Here is a 16,520-nt window from a genome sequence, read left to right as displayed (position 1 = left end):
CTGCAACTTGGAGTTGGGGTTTTTTTGCAATAGACTCCATATTTTCTGAGTCTTCACACGTGTTTTCACCAGAAAAAACAGTAACCACTCTTCTCCACAAAGAAATTTTAAAAATTATTATTTTAATTTTATGCTTAAATTCTGTGATTCATCTCCATAGAGTAGCTGTCTCATTCCTATCAGCTCCCCCAAAACACTGAAGTAACTTCTGCTGCATGAATTATCATAAATCTCATAGCAATTGTTACTCTTATCACTGCTACCTTAACAATTGTTGCATTTTCTCCTGAACAAGACCAGCACTGATACAACACCACCAGATCATCAGTGCCCACCAGGATGATGGAAAGGAAAGGAAAATGTAACATTAACAAAACATGCCAGAAAACTGGATTTGTTCAACCTTTAGGAAGGCAATAGAAGGGAAACTATCTGATGGTCTGAGCCACCTAATGCAAGAGTGTCAAGAAGAGGGAGCCTGACTTTCCTCAGAGCTTGTCCTGGTTTTGGCTGGGCTGGAGTTCATTTTACTCCTAGCAGCTGTCACAGGGCTGTGTGTTGTATTTAGGATGATAACAATGTTGGTAATAAATGAATGTTTAGGCTGTTTCTTAGTAGTCCCTACCCTAAGTCAAGGACTTTCAGTGTCTCCCTGCTCTGCCAGTGAGGAGCCGCACAAGAAGCGAGAAGGGAGCTGTGAGAGACTGGAAAGGTTGATGTCTCAAGACATTTTGGGATGCATGTGTGTGGGGTCAAAGACAGGTTTGGCCTTGCCCTGGCAGTGCACCCCAGAGACAGTATCCCAGCCTGGCAGAGCTGCCCAATGTCACACTGGAGAAAATGCCCCACACCCCATTCACAGAGCCCCTAACCCAGCTCCTGAGTGGCCAAATCACCAGAATTCCCATCTGGGGGAAGGGCCCAGGAAGGCCAAGGGGTATTTAAGGCCAAATACGTGGTGAGCACATCTTGACCCTACCTCCTCTTGGAGTTTCTATCAGCTGAATGTTGTTGGAGCCCTGGAGTTGGCAGCTGTATATGGCCTTTCCTGTATCATTTCTGTCCTCTCTTCTTCTTCTCATTCCCTCTTATTGAGTAACTTAAAATCAAACAGGCTTAGAGTTTGTGGAGTGGGCTAAGTCAACGCTTTGAGAAGTGTTTTGTGTTGACTGAATGCTGCTCCTAACACTTTGCCGAAGTTATCTGATTTTCTAAGGTTACCACTAAAGTCTATTTTGTTGTTTTGACCCCTTGAGAAGATCTTGTCAGTATTTCTTCTTGTGTGTCCAACTCAAGAGTGCATGAACAACCATAAGCCCTGTTAAAAGCTGCATTGAGAGGTTTTTGGGGCCTTGCAGGAGCACAGATGGAACAGCTGACCTGAATGGGCCAAAGGGATACTGCTTACCATGGGATGTCATGCCTGGTATAAAAACTGGGGCCAATTCACCAGGAGCCACAGACCAGTACTTGGGAATGCACTGGGCATCACTCAGAGAGTGGTGCAACGCTTTTATTTCTTGGGTTGTATTTCCCCCTTTCATTTTCTTATTTCCCTTTTCATTACTACTGTTATTGTTTTTATTTCAATTAATAAACTGTTCTCATCTCAGACCCTGGGTTTTTTTGTTTTTCCACTGCTCCCCATCCCAGGGGGAAAGGGGTGCTGAGTGCCAGCCAGGGTTAACCCATGACAGAAGCACACAGAGAGGCACTGGGCATGAGCTGCAACACGGGAAGTTCCTATTAGGTATGATTTCTTTATTCCTCCATGAGGATGGTGAAACTCTGGAACAGGAGTCCAGAGAGGTTATTCAAAACTTTACTGATAAAAGCTCAGATCAACCAGATCTATTTCTTTTCTGCTTGGAACATGACGCTGTACTAGAGACCTCCAGAGGTCCTCCCCGAGACCGTAAATTTTCTTCTGGATCCATGTCTGGAAAAACACTGGGCAAAGTCCAAGTGCTTAGGTCACTAAGCATAACATAACTTGCTCAAGCACTTGGCACTGCTGGGGTCTCTGATATGCACAGCTATGGACATGTAGCTGTACAATTGCTCTTACTGGAATTTGGAAAGCTGCAGTTGTTTCTCGATGCTCTACATTATAGCGTGATAGCATTTTACAGCTATCCTTTATTTGTCTGTCAGTGTCAGGTTTATCAGCTTATCACAGGTTTTGTATTGTGGGGATATTGAATTCACTTCTGTACAAATACTGTAAAGAAATGGAGGATTCATCAGGATTAAGAAATGAAATGAGAGTTATTTTGATCATCTTCTGACTTGGAAATGCTGCCTTTAGCTTGGCAGTGCTGACTCACATAGACTTCTTTCCTCTGCAGTTACAAACTTTCATGTCTGGCCAGACAAACAAACTGACTTCTGGGACTCGTTAACTCAGCTGGACAAAGGAGTTTTGAACATGAAAGAAGACAAATTCTGTGCTGGAAGTAAGGCTTAAATAACTACATTACTCAACAGCAATCAGCTAGGATTTAACCAACCGGGTTAACCTTGCTAGTGCTTCTGTAATAAATCAATAAACTAATGGACACAAAACCCAAAAGGCTGGCCATTGTCCCCTAATCAAACAGCATGATTTCCTCCAGTTTTTCCCCCAAAACTAACTACTTGAAGAGGAGTAACTGATAACAGATCCCACACAGGTCAAGGCACAATACTGCTGGAGCAAAAATTCAAAACAATCTCCAAAAAGAACGGTTTAAATCCTTTTTCCGCAACGCCATGACCTTCTCCCACCCAATGGCACCACAGTTGGCACAGAAATCATGTGTACCAAATGCCAGTTCATTCAAACACTTCCACATGGAAAAAATGGTTAGAGAGGCTCAACTTAAGTCTGTGAATCTGCCACCCTGTGATGGCCTAAAAGCCTGACAAGGGCAATTTATGCTGCTTTCTAGTCTTTGCAGATAGCTTGCTTATATACACCTAGCAAAATACTGTAGAAACATATAAACCGTGTCAACAAAAGTAACAGAAACTGAATCACAGAGAGTTAAGGCACCACTTTAAGACAAAAAAAGAAAACCTCACACATGCAATAAGAACAAAAACCCTGAGGACTGGTGAGTAAGGAAAGCGAGGTTCCTTTTCTCCCATTATTTTTCTAGGAAGCTCTTATCTGTCCAACCCCTGGCAATGAAGAGGGAACGAGCAGTACAGACTGGCTTTACTATCTGCTGTAACAAAATCAAGTACTCAAAAACTACACTGCCTGTGACCGTGCTGCATCTTGCACAACTACTCAATATGCAGAAGATCTCTGCACTGCAGAATAATATTAATCAGTTCTACACAATGAAAATGGTCACACTGAAAAGAAGGCATTTACAAAGAAAACAACACACTGAAGAGAGCTTAGCAATATCTGGCAGCCAAGTGAGATCAAAAGCAAATACTTAGGGCCTTGCAGCCTCATACCAGGGCAACACTGCCACTGCAGATGAACAGAAAACAGTGCTCAGCACTAGAATAATCTGGCCATTTTAAATTACAATCTGCTAGGCTGCTGCAAATAGAATCCCAGCATAGGAGACTGAATGTTGTGGCCACATCCATATTTAGAGAGCCTATGGATCAGAAGGCATATAAAGTGCACTCCTTGTGAGAGATCCTTGGGCAGTGCTCTGGTCTCACAAGTCCCCAGGGTGCTCCCAGAGACACCTATTAAGAAGTGGGTAAGGAGAGGTAGAATACTTTTGAATTCAAAGCATCTGCTTTTGAGCCTCACGCAGCCCCAGCTGAGCATCTCGAGGGAACACAATTCCTGGTCTGGCATCTAAGATGCTTTCCACACCTCTCTCTGCAGAAGCCCACTGGATTTAATTGAGGATACTGGTTTACAGTTTCTGCAATTAAGGTTGCTGTTTCAAAGGCAGACTGACAGGGACAGCCCAAGCCAGGCACCTCAAAAGCTGTGCCAGAGCTGTTCTCACAGAGATGTGGCATTTTGATTACCCTTCAAGATCTCATAGATAAGAAACAGAGTCTGTGTAGTACTGAGGCTCCTTTGCACCTGAGCATTGCTCCACAGCAAATCAAGCATCAGGAAAAAAAAAAATCACAAGAGACAGCAGGCAGGTTCTGTCCACTTGTATTTCAAAGGGTTAGAAAAACACTGAAGAGATGGAAAAACATCTGCTCATCCAGATGTGATAGTACTCTCCCTTCCATATGTTCAATGATAGGAAACCATCAGATTTTTTCTCCTCAGGATTCAAAAAAAACAGGAGCCTCAGAGTCCTGGTTTATAAAAGCAGTGAGATTTTAAAGAAAGCCTCCCATACTGCCTTAAATCGTCACAGCCACCACATGTCAGCATTCCCAGAGTGGATTTTGGTCATGTAAGGCTTCCTCTGGGCAAAGAGACCATGAAGTTCTATTTCAGGAACACACCAAGTAGTCCCCAAATCCTAAATCAGAGTCCAAACCAACAAATGCACCTTCAGACAGGAGGGCAGATTAGAACTAAGCCAAAGCAAAATCCCCTGAATCCATGAAGACTGTAGCATAAAATCCCCAAGCCATATATATCTGCTGGAGATGTATAGGCATGAACTCACTGATCAGCAGCTACTGTACAGCTCACTAATGGAGACATTGGTTAAGAGGCTGAAACACAAAAAACCCAGCCAAAGCCTTTCTTGCTCTCTGGATATGCAAGTTACTCATCCACTTAGCCATACAGATCTTATTTCCATTTACTTTTTAATGTATCCAAAGGTTTGTCTACACAGCAACACACTGGCAGGTACAACTAAACCAGCAACATCCTCTGCTGTAGAAAATCTGCAGGAAATGTTTTGCCAGTGCAGCTTAGGCTTGGTTTCAAAATGCTTGACTGCAAAGTAGAAAATCCCAATACACTAAAATTGTGCGCAAATGGTACGATCACACACACGCCTCACTTAAAGATAGTTTTACATTAGTGATCAAGGTAATAAAATGAGGGCTTGGCACAAAAATAGTATTCTGACAGAGAACCTGTATTCATGCACAAGTTCACTGTGCAAATGTGCCCAAACTATCTTTGAAACAGTTTCTGAATTTGCTATTGGTAAGATTTTCAAACCTAGTATAGTGTAATTCTCTGGTAGCTTCTCTAGGAGAAACAAGAGAAAAAGGTAAACAGTGCTTCACAAGGATTAAAATACAAAGCTATCTTGTGGTGCTCTGATTAGAATTAGAATTGGTCAGACAGAGTAGCACCAGACAGAATAACCTGAGCCCTGGAAGTCCAGCCTGAACAAGGACATCTTCTACAGCAACTTTGTGGAAACAGAAGGTTTTGATTTTGACTAATAAAGTCTATAGAAGGCAAGAAAAAAGACACAAAACATTGCTAAAAACTTCTTGGGTAAAGGTGAAGCAACAGCACAACTGAGAGCATCATCTCATCACTGGCAGGAGCAAGAAACTCCATAAACTGACTCCTCAATAGTGTTTCACCATAAAAGGGCACTACTACTGGTCCTTCACAGACTCAAGACAGTGAACAGATTTGGAAGTTTGGGCAGAAGATGATTTATGATCCCTGCAAGTAATGATGCAAGTTAGGAAAAACTTTGCCTTTGGGAAACATATTAATATCTCAACAGATGCAGAAAACTCACTATACATCTAGAGATTCAAATCAAGTATGAGCAGAACAAAATGACTCTACAGAGCAGGTGAGAGTTGCTGATGTGTCAGTGATCTCACACAGCCAGGCTCAAGTATCTCAGAACCATTTCTGTTAGAAAGGACCTCTTAAGACCATCCAGCCCCTGTTCAAGCAGAGACAGCTGGAGCAAGTTGTTCATGGTCACATCCAACTGGGTTTTCAGCATCTCAAACCATCTCTCTGGGTAACCTGTTCCAGCACATGACCACCCTCACAGCAGAAAACTACACATGGTGTTTATCAGAAGGTACAGAGACTCTCTAGTAGAGTCATTACCTGGTTGGTTCCCCAGCTGTTCTGTGTGCATTGCTAGTGCAGGATGGACATTGTGAGGGACCCACCTGCAGCTGTGTTCTCCATGTGGCTATTCCACAAACTGTCCCAGAAAGCCTAACTGCTGGCAACACCAACCAGGAGCTGCTGCACTCAAAAGGTCAGTCTGCACCCAAACCAGGCCTACAGGATGAGCCAACCATCTCTGTCCCAAACTCTGCCAAACTCCAGCAACTTGTAAGATTCTGATCACGAGATCTGGAAAGAGCAGCGGCTCATTCATTAGTCCTTTAAGGTTGGTGTGACACCTAAATAGAAAACAATAAAGCTGCACTATTTAAGAAGGACTGCAATTTTGAATTCTACCAGAAAAGTACAGGGGGATTTTAGACAACATTGTTCTCTTGCTTTTCATCTGGAAATCCATGAACTGACTGTACCACCTATGGTAATACCAAAAAATCACTCACCAAGTACTGGAAAAAGGCAGCACGTCCCTTTCTGAAATGTTTCTCACCTCTTTGCAACACTCACAGAGAAAACATATACAATACGTGATTCCCTATGCTCTCAACCCAATTTCTTATTTTAACTTTATCATTTATTTCAGTGAAGCATTTGGGGACTAACCTTCAACCAAAAAAAAGCTAAATTCCTCACAGAACAGCTTGATTTGTAAAAACATGGCTAAAGTAATTTGTCATTCTTACATGCAGGATAGTTGATGCACAGCCAATTTTGCTTCCTCTATCCTTTCTGTCCCTTCCCTGAATATTTACTAACTGCTTTGCCAAGGAGCTTTTCCTAGTTCCACATACCACCACTCCCTCTCCCCAGTTACCAGCATCATCCTGTACACAAATGTGGGTGTTTTTACAAGCATTTGGTATTCTCAACAATCTTCCAGAAATAAATATTAGTCAACACCTTGCACATTTTCTGATGCTAGTCCTGGTCTAGTGATTTCAGGTCATAGCTTTTCAAGAATTCCCTGTCCTGGATGCAGCACCTATTGGCACTGCCCAGCATGACAACATTGTCTCGTGGTACTCTAAAATCCATCATTCTGCACAGTCACACCCTCACTCAATTCAGAGCAGTTTCAAGTGTACAACCAGACAAAAGAAAAAAATCTCAAAAACACTCTTATTGCAGTGCATTCAGATCTCAGACACCTGCTCTGCTGTTCTCTGCAAGCTTGCGTATCCAGGCCTTTCTCAGATCAACAAGAGTCCTCATAATGACCTGGGCTGATTTCTTCTTTACACAGCTCAGCTGCATCTAATAATCCAGAGGATTCAAAAGAGGCCTTATCAGTCCTCCTCTTGGGAGAGCTGAAATGTGGAAAACGACTTGACCTTCAAAAATAATTCACTGGCTTTTACCTAGAGGCGATCTGTCACGAACATTGAGTAGCTCGTTTCACAAGGCCTGCAACATTCTCACCCTTAAATTCAACCACACATCTCTGGAGATTTTGTACAAAGGGATAGACTCATAGGGTCACAACATAATCTCTGAAGCATGAGCCCTGGTGATAAGGATCCTACTCACTGTTTCAGCAGGTGTTTCCTCAGCCCAAGTGGGAATCCTACAGAAAGGAACATTCCTTCAAATTTATATTATACCATAACACATAAACTGTACCTGGCAATAGCTGGCTTTGCCTTCAAAAGGAAATCTATGCACAATACCCTTCAGCCAACAGCAGTTCTCAGTTCCTCAAAGGCAGATTTAGAAATTCCTTGTTTACATCCCTTCATAGCAATCTTTTTAGTAAAGTCCCCCTACTTCAGCCAGGAACAGCTCCCTTGCACCCTCATTAAGAATAGGCACATCACTTCATGCTTTGCCTCCAGGACAGTGAGGTACAGGAAATATGAGCTAACATTCAGTTTCCCTATAGCTCCTGTTGTCCACTTTTTGCACTCCTCTACTAGTCAACCATTTTACTTGGAGACTCTGTCATGATTCAGTGCTCCAGGTCCTCTGGGAGGCAACCTCATTTCTTAATCAGACACTACTTTCTCTATTCCTTATTTTCTAATCAGTATCAGTAGATTGCACAGACCAGTGGACCAACAGTTCAGTCTAAGTCTGATCATTGTCCTTACATCCTGGCAGATAAAATAGTCCCTGTTCCTTGATCTCACTTGAGTTGCAGAATGTAACTTTCTGAGCTGGTGACTTAACATGGCATCTCATATAGATGGAAGCTGAAGAAAAAGCTATAAAAAACATTTGCAACTTCGGATTCTATTTGTTAACATGCACAGTGACTTGTAGCACTTCCAAAGGGCTTTTTGCCTTACCTTGAAGCTTTTTCAGGACAGCCACTTCCATCTTGAGAACTTGCTTGGGCTGCTGAGCTGATTCCACCTTCAAGGCCACATTCTCACGGGTCAGCAAATCCATTGCCTCATAGATCTCCCCAAAGCCACCTCCACCGATCTTCTTCAGCTGGATAAGCACAGAGAGGTTTGGTACAATGTACACAAGAAGGAACATCAAGCTGGCTCTCACAAAGCCAGCTCCTCGACTGCGTAGGGAGAACAAGCTCAGCTCCCAATCTGTGCTGTGCCTGAATCCCTTCACTGCACAGCTTGGCCAAAGTCCAGCTACCCACTTCACTGTGCTATGTATAAATTCTTTGCTCTAACATCCAAGAACAAGGCTAGCAAGCAATGACAGGTGATAGTTTTAAAAGCAAATGATAATGCCTATTGCCTCCATGATGTTCTTGCCAAAATTCAAGGAGAGACTGTTCAAGGAGATAGCAGAAGAGCTGTCCAGACCGTGGCAGATGCAAACTGCCACTCCCCCCAACAAATAAACTTCTCTGCTATAAAACGTAACCATGGTAGTTGGAACTAATCTTTCAAGAAATAAGTGAAATGAAGTTTACATCTCATTCAATGGATTAAAAAAAAATACAGAACAAAACATCTACTGGAATGTTTTACAAGATGCTTTACCTGCTCTGGTAGTGAAGTTACTTCAGTGTCACATTTCAAAGAACTACCAACAGAATTACCTCCAAACAGTTGTGCACAAGCCACCAGTACAACTCCCATTCTTTGTCAGTCTATTTTTCTCTTTAGTTTGAAACCCAACCAAATGATGCTTTTTGTGTCTCTGAGCAAAATTAAAGACTGTTTCACAATAGGATTACACTACTTCAATTGGCATAAACTCAAAGCCAAAGATGTCTAAGTTTCAGCATATTTGATATGTACCTTCTAGAGATAAACTGTCTGCCTGTTCTCGAGTAAGTCAGACATTCAGAGAGCAAATCAGGATCCTCTGCCTTTCCTGGAAGGTGATTCCTTGATCTTCCTTCTGCTGAGACTTGACAGCATATGTGCATAGAGTTACATATAACCATGTATAATACAGACTCCTCATGTGTTGCTAGAGTCAATGTCTATGCTGGGAGAATCATTTCATATTTGTTTCTCTTAGATATATTTAAAGCCTACTGTGCTGCCCAGGAGGAAATTCAGGTTTAGAGCAGAGATAGATCAGGGCTCCCTTGATCTGCTTAGCACTTGTTCATTGCAGCCCTTGCCTTCAGTATTTTGTGTTCCTTCTGTTAACAACTCCTCGGGAAGTCCTGAGTGCCACTTCTTTCCAACAGCAGCAGTAACACTTCGAGAGGAAAATAAGTTTCAGTCAGACAGTTAGTCAAACATGGATCTTGCACAATGTTTAATGAGGTTTAGATGGTATAATGATAATTTAGATGTACCACCAAAGGCCTGTTCTGTGCATCTCTCCAGTTAGTTGAAGAAAGAGCCCTACCTACCATGGGCAGGGTTTTTTCCTCCCAAAGGTGACCCAGATTATTTGCTTTTCTGGCTCCCAGGTCAAGAAAAAGTGTTCCACATGCAGAAGGAAGTGTTTTCCATACTAACAGCTTTGGCAGGCAGCCTTGTCTCTGAAGCAATTACTTGATAAGCCTTTTAAAGTTGCTGTCCAGAGCAACTTCTTGTCATTTTTCCTCATGACCTTCCACAGGGCTAAACAGCCATATTCACACAGTAAACAGCCAATAACTAGGTCACCACAGATTATTCATAAATTATTACACTTCAGCCCTACTTCCAATTGGAAATTTACACTAAATGAGCTGGCTATTAAAAATCTTCCTTTCAAAACAATGTTACAGTGAACATAGCAACAACATATAAGCTAATACCTCAGGATTCAGTGCAGGAGATCTTCTGTGGTCAGATATATTAATGAGAAAGGGAAAGGGACAGTAAAAGCTACAGAAGGCAAAAAGGAAAACTGGGATCTGGAGGGACTTTGAGAAAGATTAAAAAACGCGCAGGCAGAAAATGGGTAAGATAGTGAGCAAAAGTCAACAGTGAAAAATACAACACAACGTAGCTGGGATGGAGAAAAAATAAAGACCCAAATGTCTCACTGTGTAGATTAATTCAAGAAATAGATCTGGAGAGAAATATTGCTGAGGCAGCACAGACACACATAATGATCCTTTTTCCATTCACTGGCCCTAACAGGAACAGCTCTGATGGTCCAACACAGTTGTAAAAATGCAAAGGTGTCACAATACAAATGGAACAACACCGTGATATGACTAGGATAGGTTCTGTAGGAAGGTCCAGTCACATATGATGCTCAGTGTTGAACACCTTGCTCTTGAAGCCCTCACTGAATTGGGAGTCGCTCATTTTAAGAGTAAAAGAATGATCAGGAGTCTGGAAAAACTAAGGACAGGCTAGGACTGCTACCTCAGAAAAAGCAAAGGAATGTATGCATCAGAGAAGCAGGTTCAGGAAAAAAAGTACAATACTGAGACTGCCCACCTGGCAAAACAGCCAAACTGAAGGTTACACAAAGGTCTACAGAGAAACAAATGGGAGAGCACAGGAGATCAAGATCAAAGCTTCTGCTGAAACAGAAAACTGATTTTATACATATATTCCAGCCAATGCAAGGCTGTCAAAACTGCCTTCGCTTCCTTGCATCCTCGCTCACACTCTTCCAGAATTTATTCTCTGGCATACTTTTCCCAGGACACCAGATGGTATCATCTACTCAACATCATCACTAGCACTGCCATAATTATTGATTTTTCAGCAACATCCAGAGGCCATCAGCAGCATTTCCTTTGCTTTGTTCCAGAGCAAGCTGTTGTAAGTCAAGATCTTGACTGAGGTCAGGGGCTTATGACACATGCATTGCCTCATTATCTGGGTGGTCCGTGGGAGTTTACTTTCTAAGGTGAACTCAGGACAGCCTTGTGTTGGACACAAAGGAGAGATGGGCACATACCACTCAAAAAACCCCAAACCAGTAATGAAACTGCAAACACAAAGTCAAGGAAGAGAATGAAACATCTAACCAGAATCACCAAATGGTAATCATGAGTCATCATCAGCCCATGTGAAGCCTCACTGCCTTGGGGATATTCTCCTCTGGTCCTGTTTCCTACCTTCAACAGCCCACTTGCTGTCATGACTGGGATACAGGCTGCCAACACCAGCAGGATTCATTCCACCTAATTGCACAAGCCCCTGGGTGTGAGCTGGGTGTCCAGGTGTCTATTCCAGGCTGTGGAATCAAATGAATAGTTCATCTGACCAAACAGGTAGGTATTTGCACTTGGACACAGATGGATCCCTTATACGTTTTCTTTAAATATTCTGAAATATTTTCAATTTATCCTGAAAAAGACTCTTGCAGCACAATCTTCCAAAGCCTACTAAAAAAACCTCAAAACAACAACAGCAACACACAGCCTTCTCACTGAGCAAAAATCAGTATTTTCACACAGAGTTCAAAAAACCAAGGCAACAAACAACTCCAGCCAAAAACAGGCTTGAATACAAATTTAATCTTTTATTCCAGAAGCATATACGACACCACTCTAAACAGTTTGCTTTCCAAGGATATTAAATAAAGACCAGACCTTCCCAGGATAACATTGCAGGACCAAAGAAGGAATGGTTTGGTGTCACGATTGTGGCAATGCAAAGCTCTAAATCCAGGGCAAAGGACCAAATGAAAAACCAGCAACCTTTAGTGAACTCAGCCAGGGTCAAGGCTGTCATCTATGGACTTCAAAGATTTTACAAGGTCAAACAGTGACCACTGTGGCTGTCGTCTAAGAGCACTTTGATAGCCAAGCCTGCAATTCTGCAGCCCAACTCAATGGGCTACTTGATCCAGAAATGGCCAGTAGGCCTCATCTGATTAACAGCTGAGGAAATGCTCATCAAACTCTCCAGAGCCCATTCCACTTGCTGAAGAGGACTGGATCTGATCTCAAGGGAAACAATCTCATGTAAAACAGGCATGAACTGAGAAGCCAACCAAGAACTCAGCCAGACACGTTCTAAATCAACTGAAAACCTGTCACAGCCCACTTAAAGCAATTAAGTCTGACAAAGAACCTTCCTTGTCCCAGGTTCCCTCTTGGAATCATAAATGGCCTTTCTGAACAAGACAAGGTAAAGAATCCATCAAAGTTTTGTGGGGCTTCCAGCAAGGTCTGAAAAATAAATAGGAGAGCTTCAGATCAAGAAGCTCAGAATCCTGAAAGAAGACAAAACATGGATTGCACCTAGCAAGAGAACATACACATGTACACGAGTCATCACTTGTCTTCAAAGCTCAGTGCAGGAGCTGCCAACTCTGTCTTGCTAATAAGTGTCAGTTGTGAATCCCCAGTAAAAGGCATTTATGTGAAATAAAGAGATACATCAAAATTCAGCTTTAACATCCTTATCTAGTTCAAAGCAAGTGCAAGTTACGTTTTACTTTGTTCCCTCCCCTGATCAAAACTGTTCACATCATTCAGAGCACAAGTGGATCAAGACCCTCTGAGGACTCAGCAAAAGTCATGTGGTTCCAGTACTGTCTAAATTTCATCTAGTCAAAGCATCAGAAATGTCTGCAAGTAAACTACAAAGAATACTTCTAAATCTACAAATTTTGATAAAAACCATAAGCACATCCTGCCCATGTCTTTTTTCAAAAATAAGAACAAAAATATTACTGCTGTCAGATAGCCAAACTTTACTGACTTCGAGTGGCAGGAAAATGAACTACCAACAGGCTAACTGCAGAGAACCAGCATCTTCATTTGTCAAAGCTTTGTCAGCCAGTAGAAAGGAGGAAAGGAATTCAAGGAATACATTACACCAATCTAAAATTAGAAATCAGCTCAATAGTGGAAGTATGCCAGCACTAAGAGCTACAAGGTTCAAGCATATGCCCAGCCAGAGACACTGGGAGGACAAATTACACAAAAGACCTTCTGGCAGTTGTACCCCAGCATTACATAAATATGCCACACACCTGCCTGAGCAGGATCCATCACCCACAGCAAAGACTGGACCATACAGCTGGCACAGATTCAGAAAGATCTGTGACAAAAGGAAAAAAATGCTACTCCTGACATTACAGCTGTATGCCCACTTTAAGGTACAGTCCCTTTTTCCTCGGTCACTTGATCCTACACTGTCCATTTCCTTGAGCCACCAGAAGTATTTTCATAGTTTTTCCAGATTACTCCAAGCCCCCCACAGCTTGTGGTTCTGACTGGTCCCACAGCAGAAGGCCTGCCAAAAAGGAAAGGGTCTGCACTTCACACTTTTTTTTGGGGTGGGGTGATGACAGTTCAATGAAGGTTAACAATGCACAAGTCAGCTGGTCAGGTTCCCAGTGCTACTCAGAACTGGGAAAAAGGATTTCTCATTGCTATTTACAACCTTTAGCAAGTCATGTCATTTCTCAGAGACTTCAAGAGGGGCAATGACTTCACTGCAGTATTTAAGGCTAATGTGAGACATTATAAAACAGAAAAGGTTATTCCTCTAATTAGAGGTTGATGCTGTTGGCAATACAGCTGCAGATTTCTATCTTCTCTAAGGCAGAGTTAGAGGGTAGAGATTCTAGTGGACCTCAGTCACAGATTCATGCAACGATGAAGCACTGAATCCCACATTTAGTGCCTCTACCAACTGTAAAATTGGTTTGAAATGCTCCCTGTGAGCATCAGTGAGCATATTTTAGATTTTACTTGGAGTTTTTGGTGCCTGTAAGAATTCTGCTGTTGCCAAGAATGAAGTTACTTTGTTTAGGCTTCGTTACAAAAATACTCCCATCATTTCAGAAGTTTTAGCACTCCTGTCTATGGAGGAGAAACTCCAAGATTGATTAATAGGGAATGGTACAAGCTAAAGTTAGCCAAGGTAAAGGAGAACAGAGAATCCCAGAATCACAGAACTATTTGGGTTGGAAGAGACCTCTGGAGATCACCTAGTCCAAGCCCTCTGTCACGACTGGATCACCTAGAGCTGGTGACACAAGAACCCATCCAGGTGGGTTTGGAATGTCTCCAGAGAAGGAGACTCCACAATCTCCCTGGGCAGCCTCTTCCAATCCTCTGCCACCCTCAATGTAAACGAGTTCTTCTGTTAAGCAGGAATGAGTATTAGCAGTCATGCACCAGAAGCAAAGGCATCAGGAGAGTGCTGAAATTCAGCCTGGCAAAGAACATGCACCTATCTGACCAAATTGCAGGCTCTGGGGAAATTTCCATTTGTGCAGATAAAAGCTGCAACCATTATTTTCTGAGACATTGGTAAGCACAGGGCATGTTTCAAGTACTATATGTCAATTAACCTGCCCATGGATCATCCCTCCAAAACAAGTACATGTGCTCCAGTCCAGAGCTGCAGGAGCACAGCAAAGCTTTCCTTCAGCTGTGACAGAAAGCTTTAGGAGGAGCAAAGGGGTTGTCTCCATTTTGGTGTCTAATCACAGAGAAAACTGAGCTTTTCCACTGGCTCTCAAGAAGCCAGGAGAATGAAGATCAGTTTGAATTGCTTAAATATAAATAGGCTGTTCAGCAATAGGCCAGACAGAAAAGTGAAGGCTGTGGAGAAAGCTGGAACAAAGTGAAGAGAAACAGGCAATGGGGAACAACAAGAACAAGCCTGGGTTTAATAAAAGGATAATGTTTTGTCTGAAGTGGGCTACTGAAAAAAAAAACCTATTCCCACAGTCTGGAACTGAAATGAACTCGGAGTCCCAAGCTTCTTTAGTCCTCTGCTCTCCACACTCCACTGCAAAACTCACAGGGCCACTGTACCACAGCCAGTCAGCATAAAGAACAACTCAGCACTACTTACTGCAAGTCGTTTGCAGTTCAAACTAGGGAGGCTTCTGCTGGGAGTTTAGTGATTCAGAGAGTGCTGGTAATCCCAGTTCAAAATTAAGACAATGGTATACATGAGATTTAAATGTTTTCACAGCATTTTAAAAGCAAAGCCTGTCCAGCTTGCACAACAGATGAGGTAAGAACTAGAACACTTAACATGGTGATAAAAGTATCCTAATAAATTTGCAGAGGTTGAACCAGTTAGTTAAGCATGGGCTTTCTGCCTCTTGAAGTAGCTGACATTCCAACCCAAAACATTTGGTGCTACATTATTTTATTGTAATGCAATTTATTTACAGTCATGTCTGTAGTATTCTTTGCCACAGTAATTTGAAATTTAAGTTTCCTGCTAAAACATTACTCAGTCTGCTAAAACAGTTGAATCCTACCTAAAAATCCTTGGCAGTTTTAGCCTTCCAAAAATACCACTCTAAACCCCTTGTTCCTGAAGTATCTTGCAAACATGTCAAACCCTACCACTTCACTGTTTCTTGCCCGAGGCCAGGATTAAGCGGGGAAGTTGCTGTGCTAGTGCAGGAGGAGGAGGAGGAGGAGGAGGTCTGTTTGGACCATTAAAACCAGAGCTACTCACCACTTTCCAGCGATCTTTGACCACGTAGTTGGTCGGGAGAATGTCGACCTGTTCCCCTCCACCACTCATGTTTGGTTCGTCCTTGATGACTGCTGCTAGGCACTGCATTTGCCAGCCAGAGAGTATTTCAGTAGCTCCCAGTTTAAATGAGCCATTTATCTGGGAAAAAGAAAAACAAAAAAAAAAGGGCGGCAGGGGCAATGAATGATAAAATTATTACAGGTCATAGGGTAAGTACATGCTGCGTTTCCACAGGTCTTGCTTTTGACTCAATCAGAACCAGCCTCTCAGGAAAGAAGGCAAACTCACCCTGCAAACACCTGAGCTCACTCCATGCATAACCTGACAGACACAGCCCTGCTCCAAGTCAGCAGCACAAACTAAAGGGTGACAATCACCAGCTACACCATGCAGGAGAGTCCACGGCTTTTGGGTTTGACAGTGCAATGAGAATCCAACACCAAAATATTGCAAGGGCTCTTACTGTTACCAGGCAAAGTCTTGCTTTAGCAGAGCAGCTGCTACCTCAGCAGTTTTTATGGCTTACATTGGATGATATCCAACACAAATCAGAAAGGTTTGCCAGGTATTGCATTCAATAAGCCTTAAAGGTCTGAACAGGGTAGGAGGACTGTACAGGGCCAGGGTTACAGACACATCACTATAATGAACAGCCAAGCAGAGCAGATGGGGAATGTTAGAAAAGGCTTCAGCCAGGTGTAAGTTAGTCCAACTCATACCCTACACAGAGTGCTAAAGATGATCAA

General features: G+C 42.5%; 1 protein-coding gene across 1 annotated transcript in view; it reads right to left on the bottom strand.

Moving 5' to 3' along the window:
- The window catches only part of TTBK1 (tau tubulin kinase 1), an 83,667-nt gene extending 67,358 nt beyond the window's left edge, over positions 1-16,309 (bottom strand). Inside the window, exons 1-2 of the mRNA XM_062489494.1 lie at positions 15,754-16,309; positions 8,278-8,425 (exon numbers count right to left, since the gene is read on the bottom strand). Of these exons, the coding sequence (XP_062345478.1) occupies positions 8,278-8,425; positions 15,754-15,861 (256 nt within the window). The 5' untranslated portion in view covers positions 15,862-16,309. The remainder of the gene's footprint in view (positions 1-8,277; positions 8,426-15,753) is intronic.
- Positions 16,310-16,520: the final 211 nt, after the last annotated feature.

This window comes from Cinclus cinclus, chromosome 3 (genome assembly GCF_963662255.1).
Source record: "Cinclus cinclus chromosome 3, bCinCin1.1, whole genome shotgun sequence".
NCBI lineage: Eukaryota > Metazoa > Chordata > Aves > Passeriformes > Cinclidae > Cinclus > Cinclus cinclus.
Note: the sequence above shows the minus strand (reverse complement) of the source record. Positions and strands in the feature narration are given on the sequence as shown.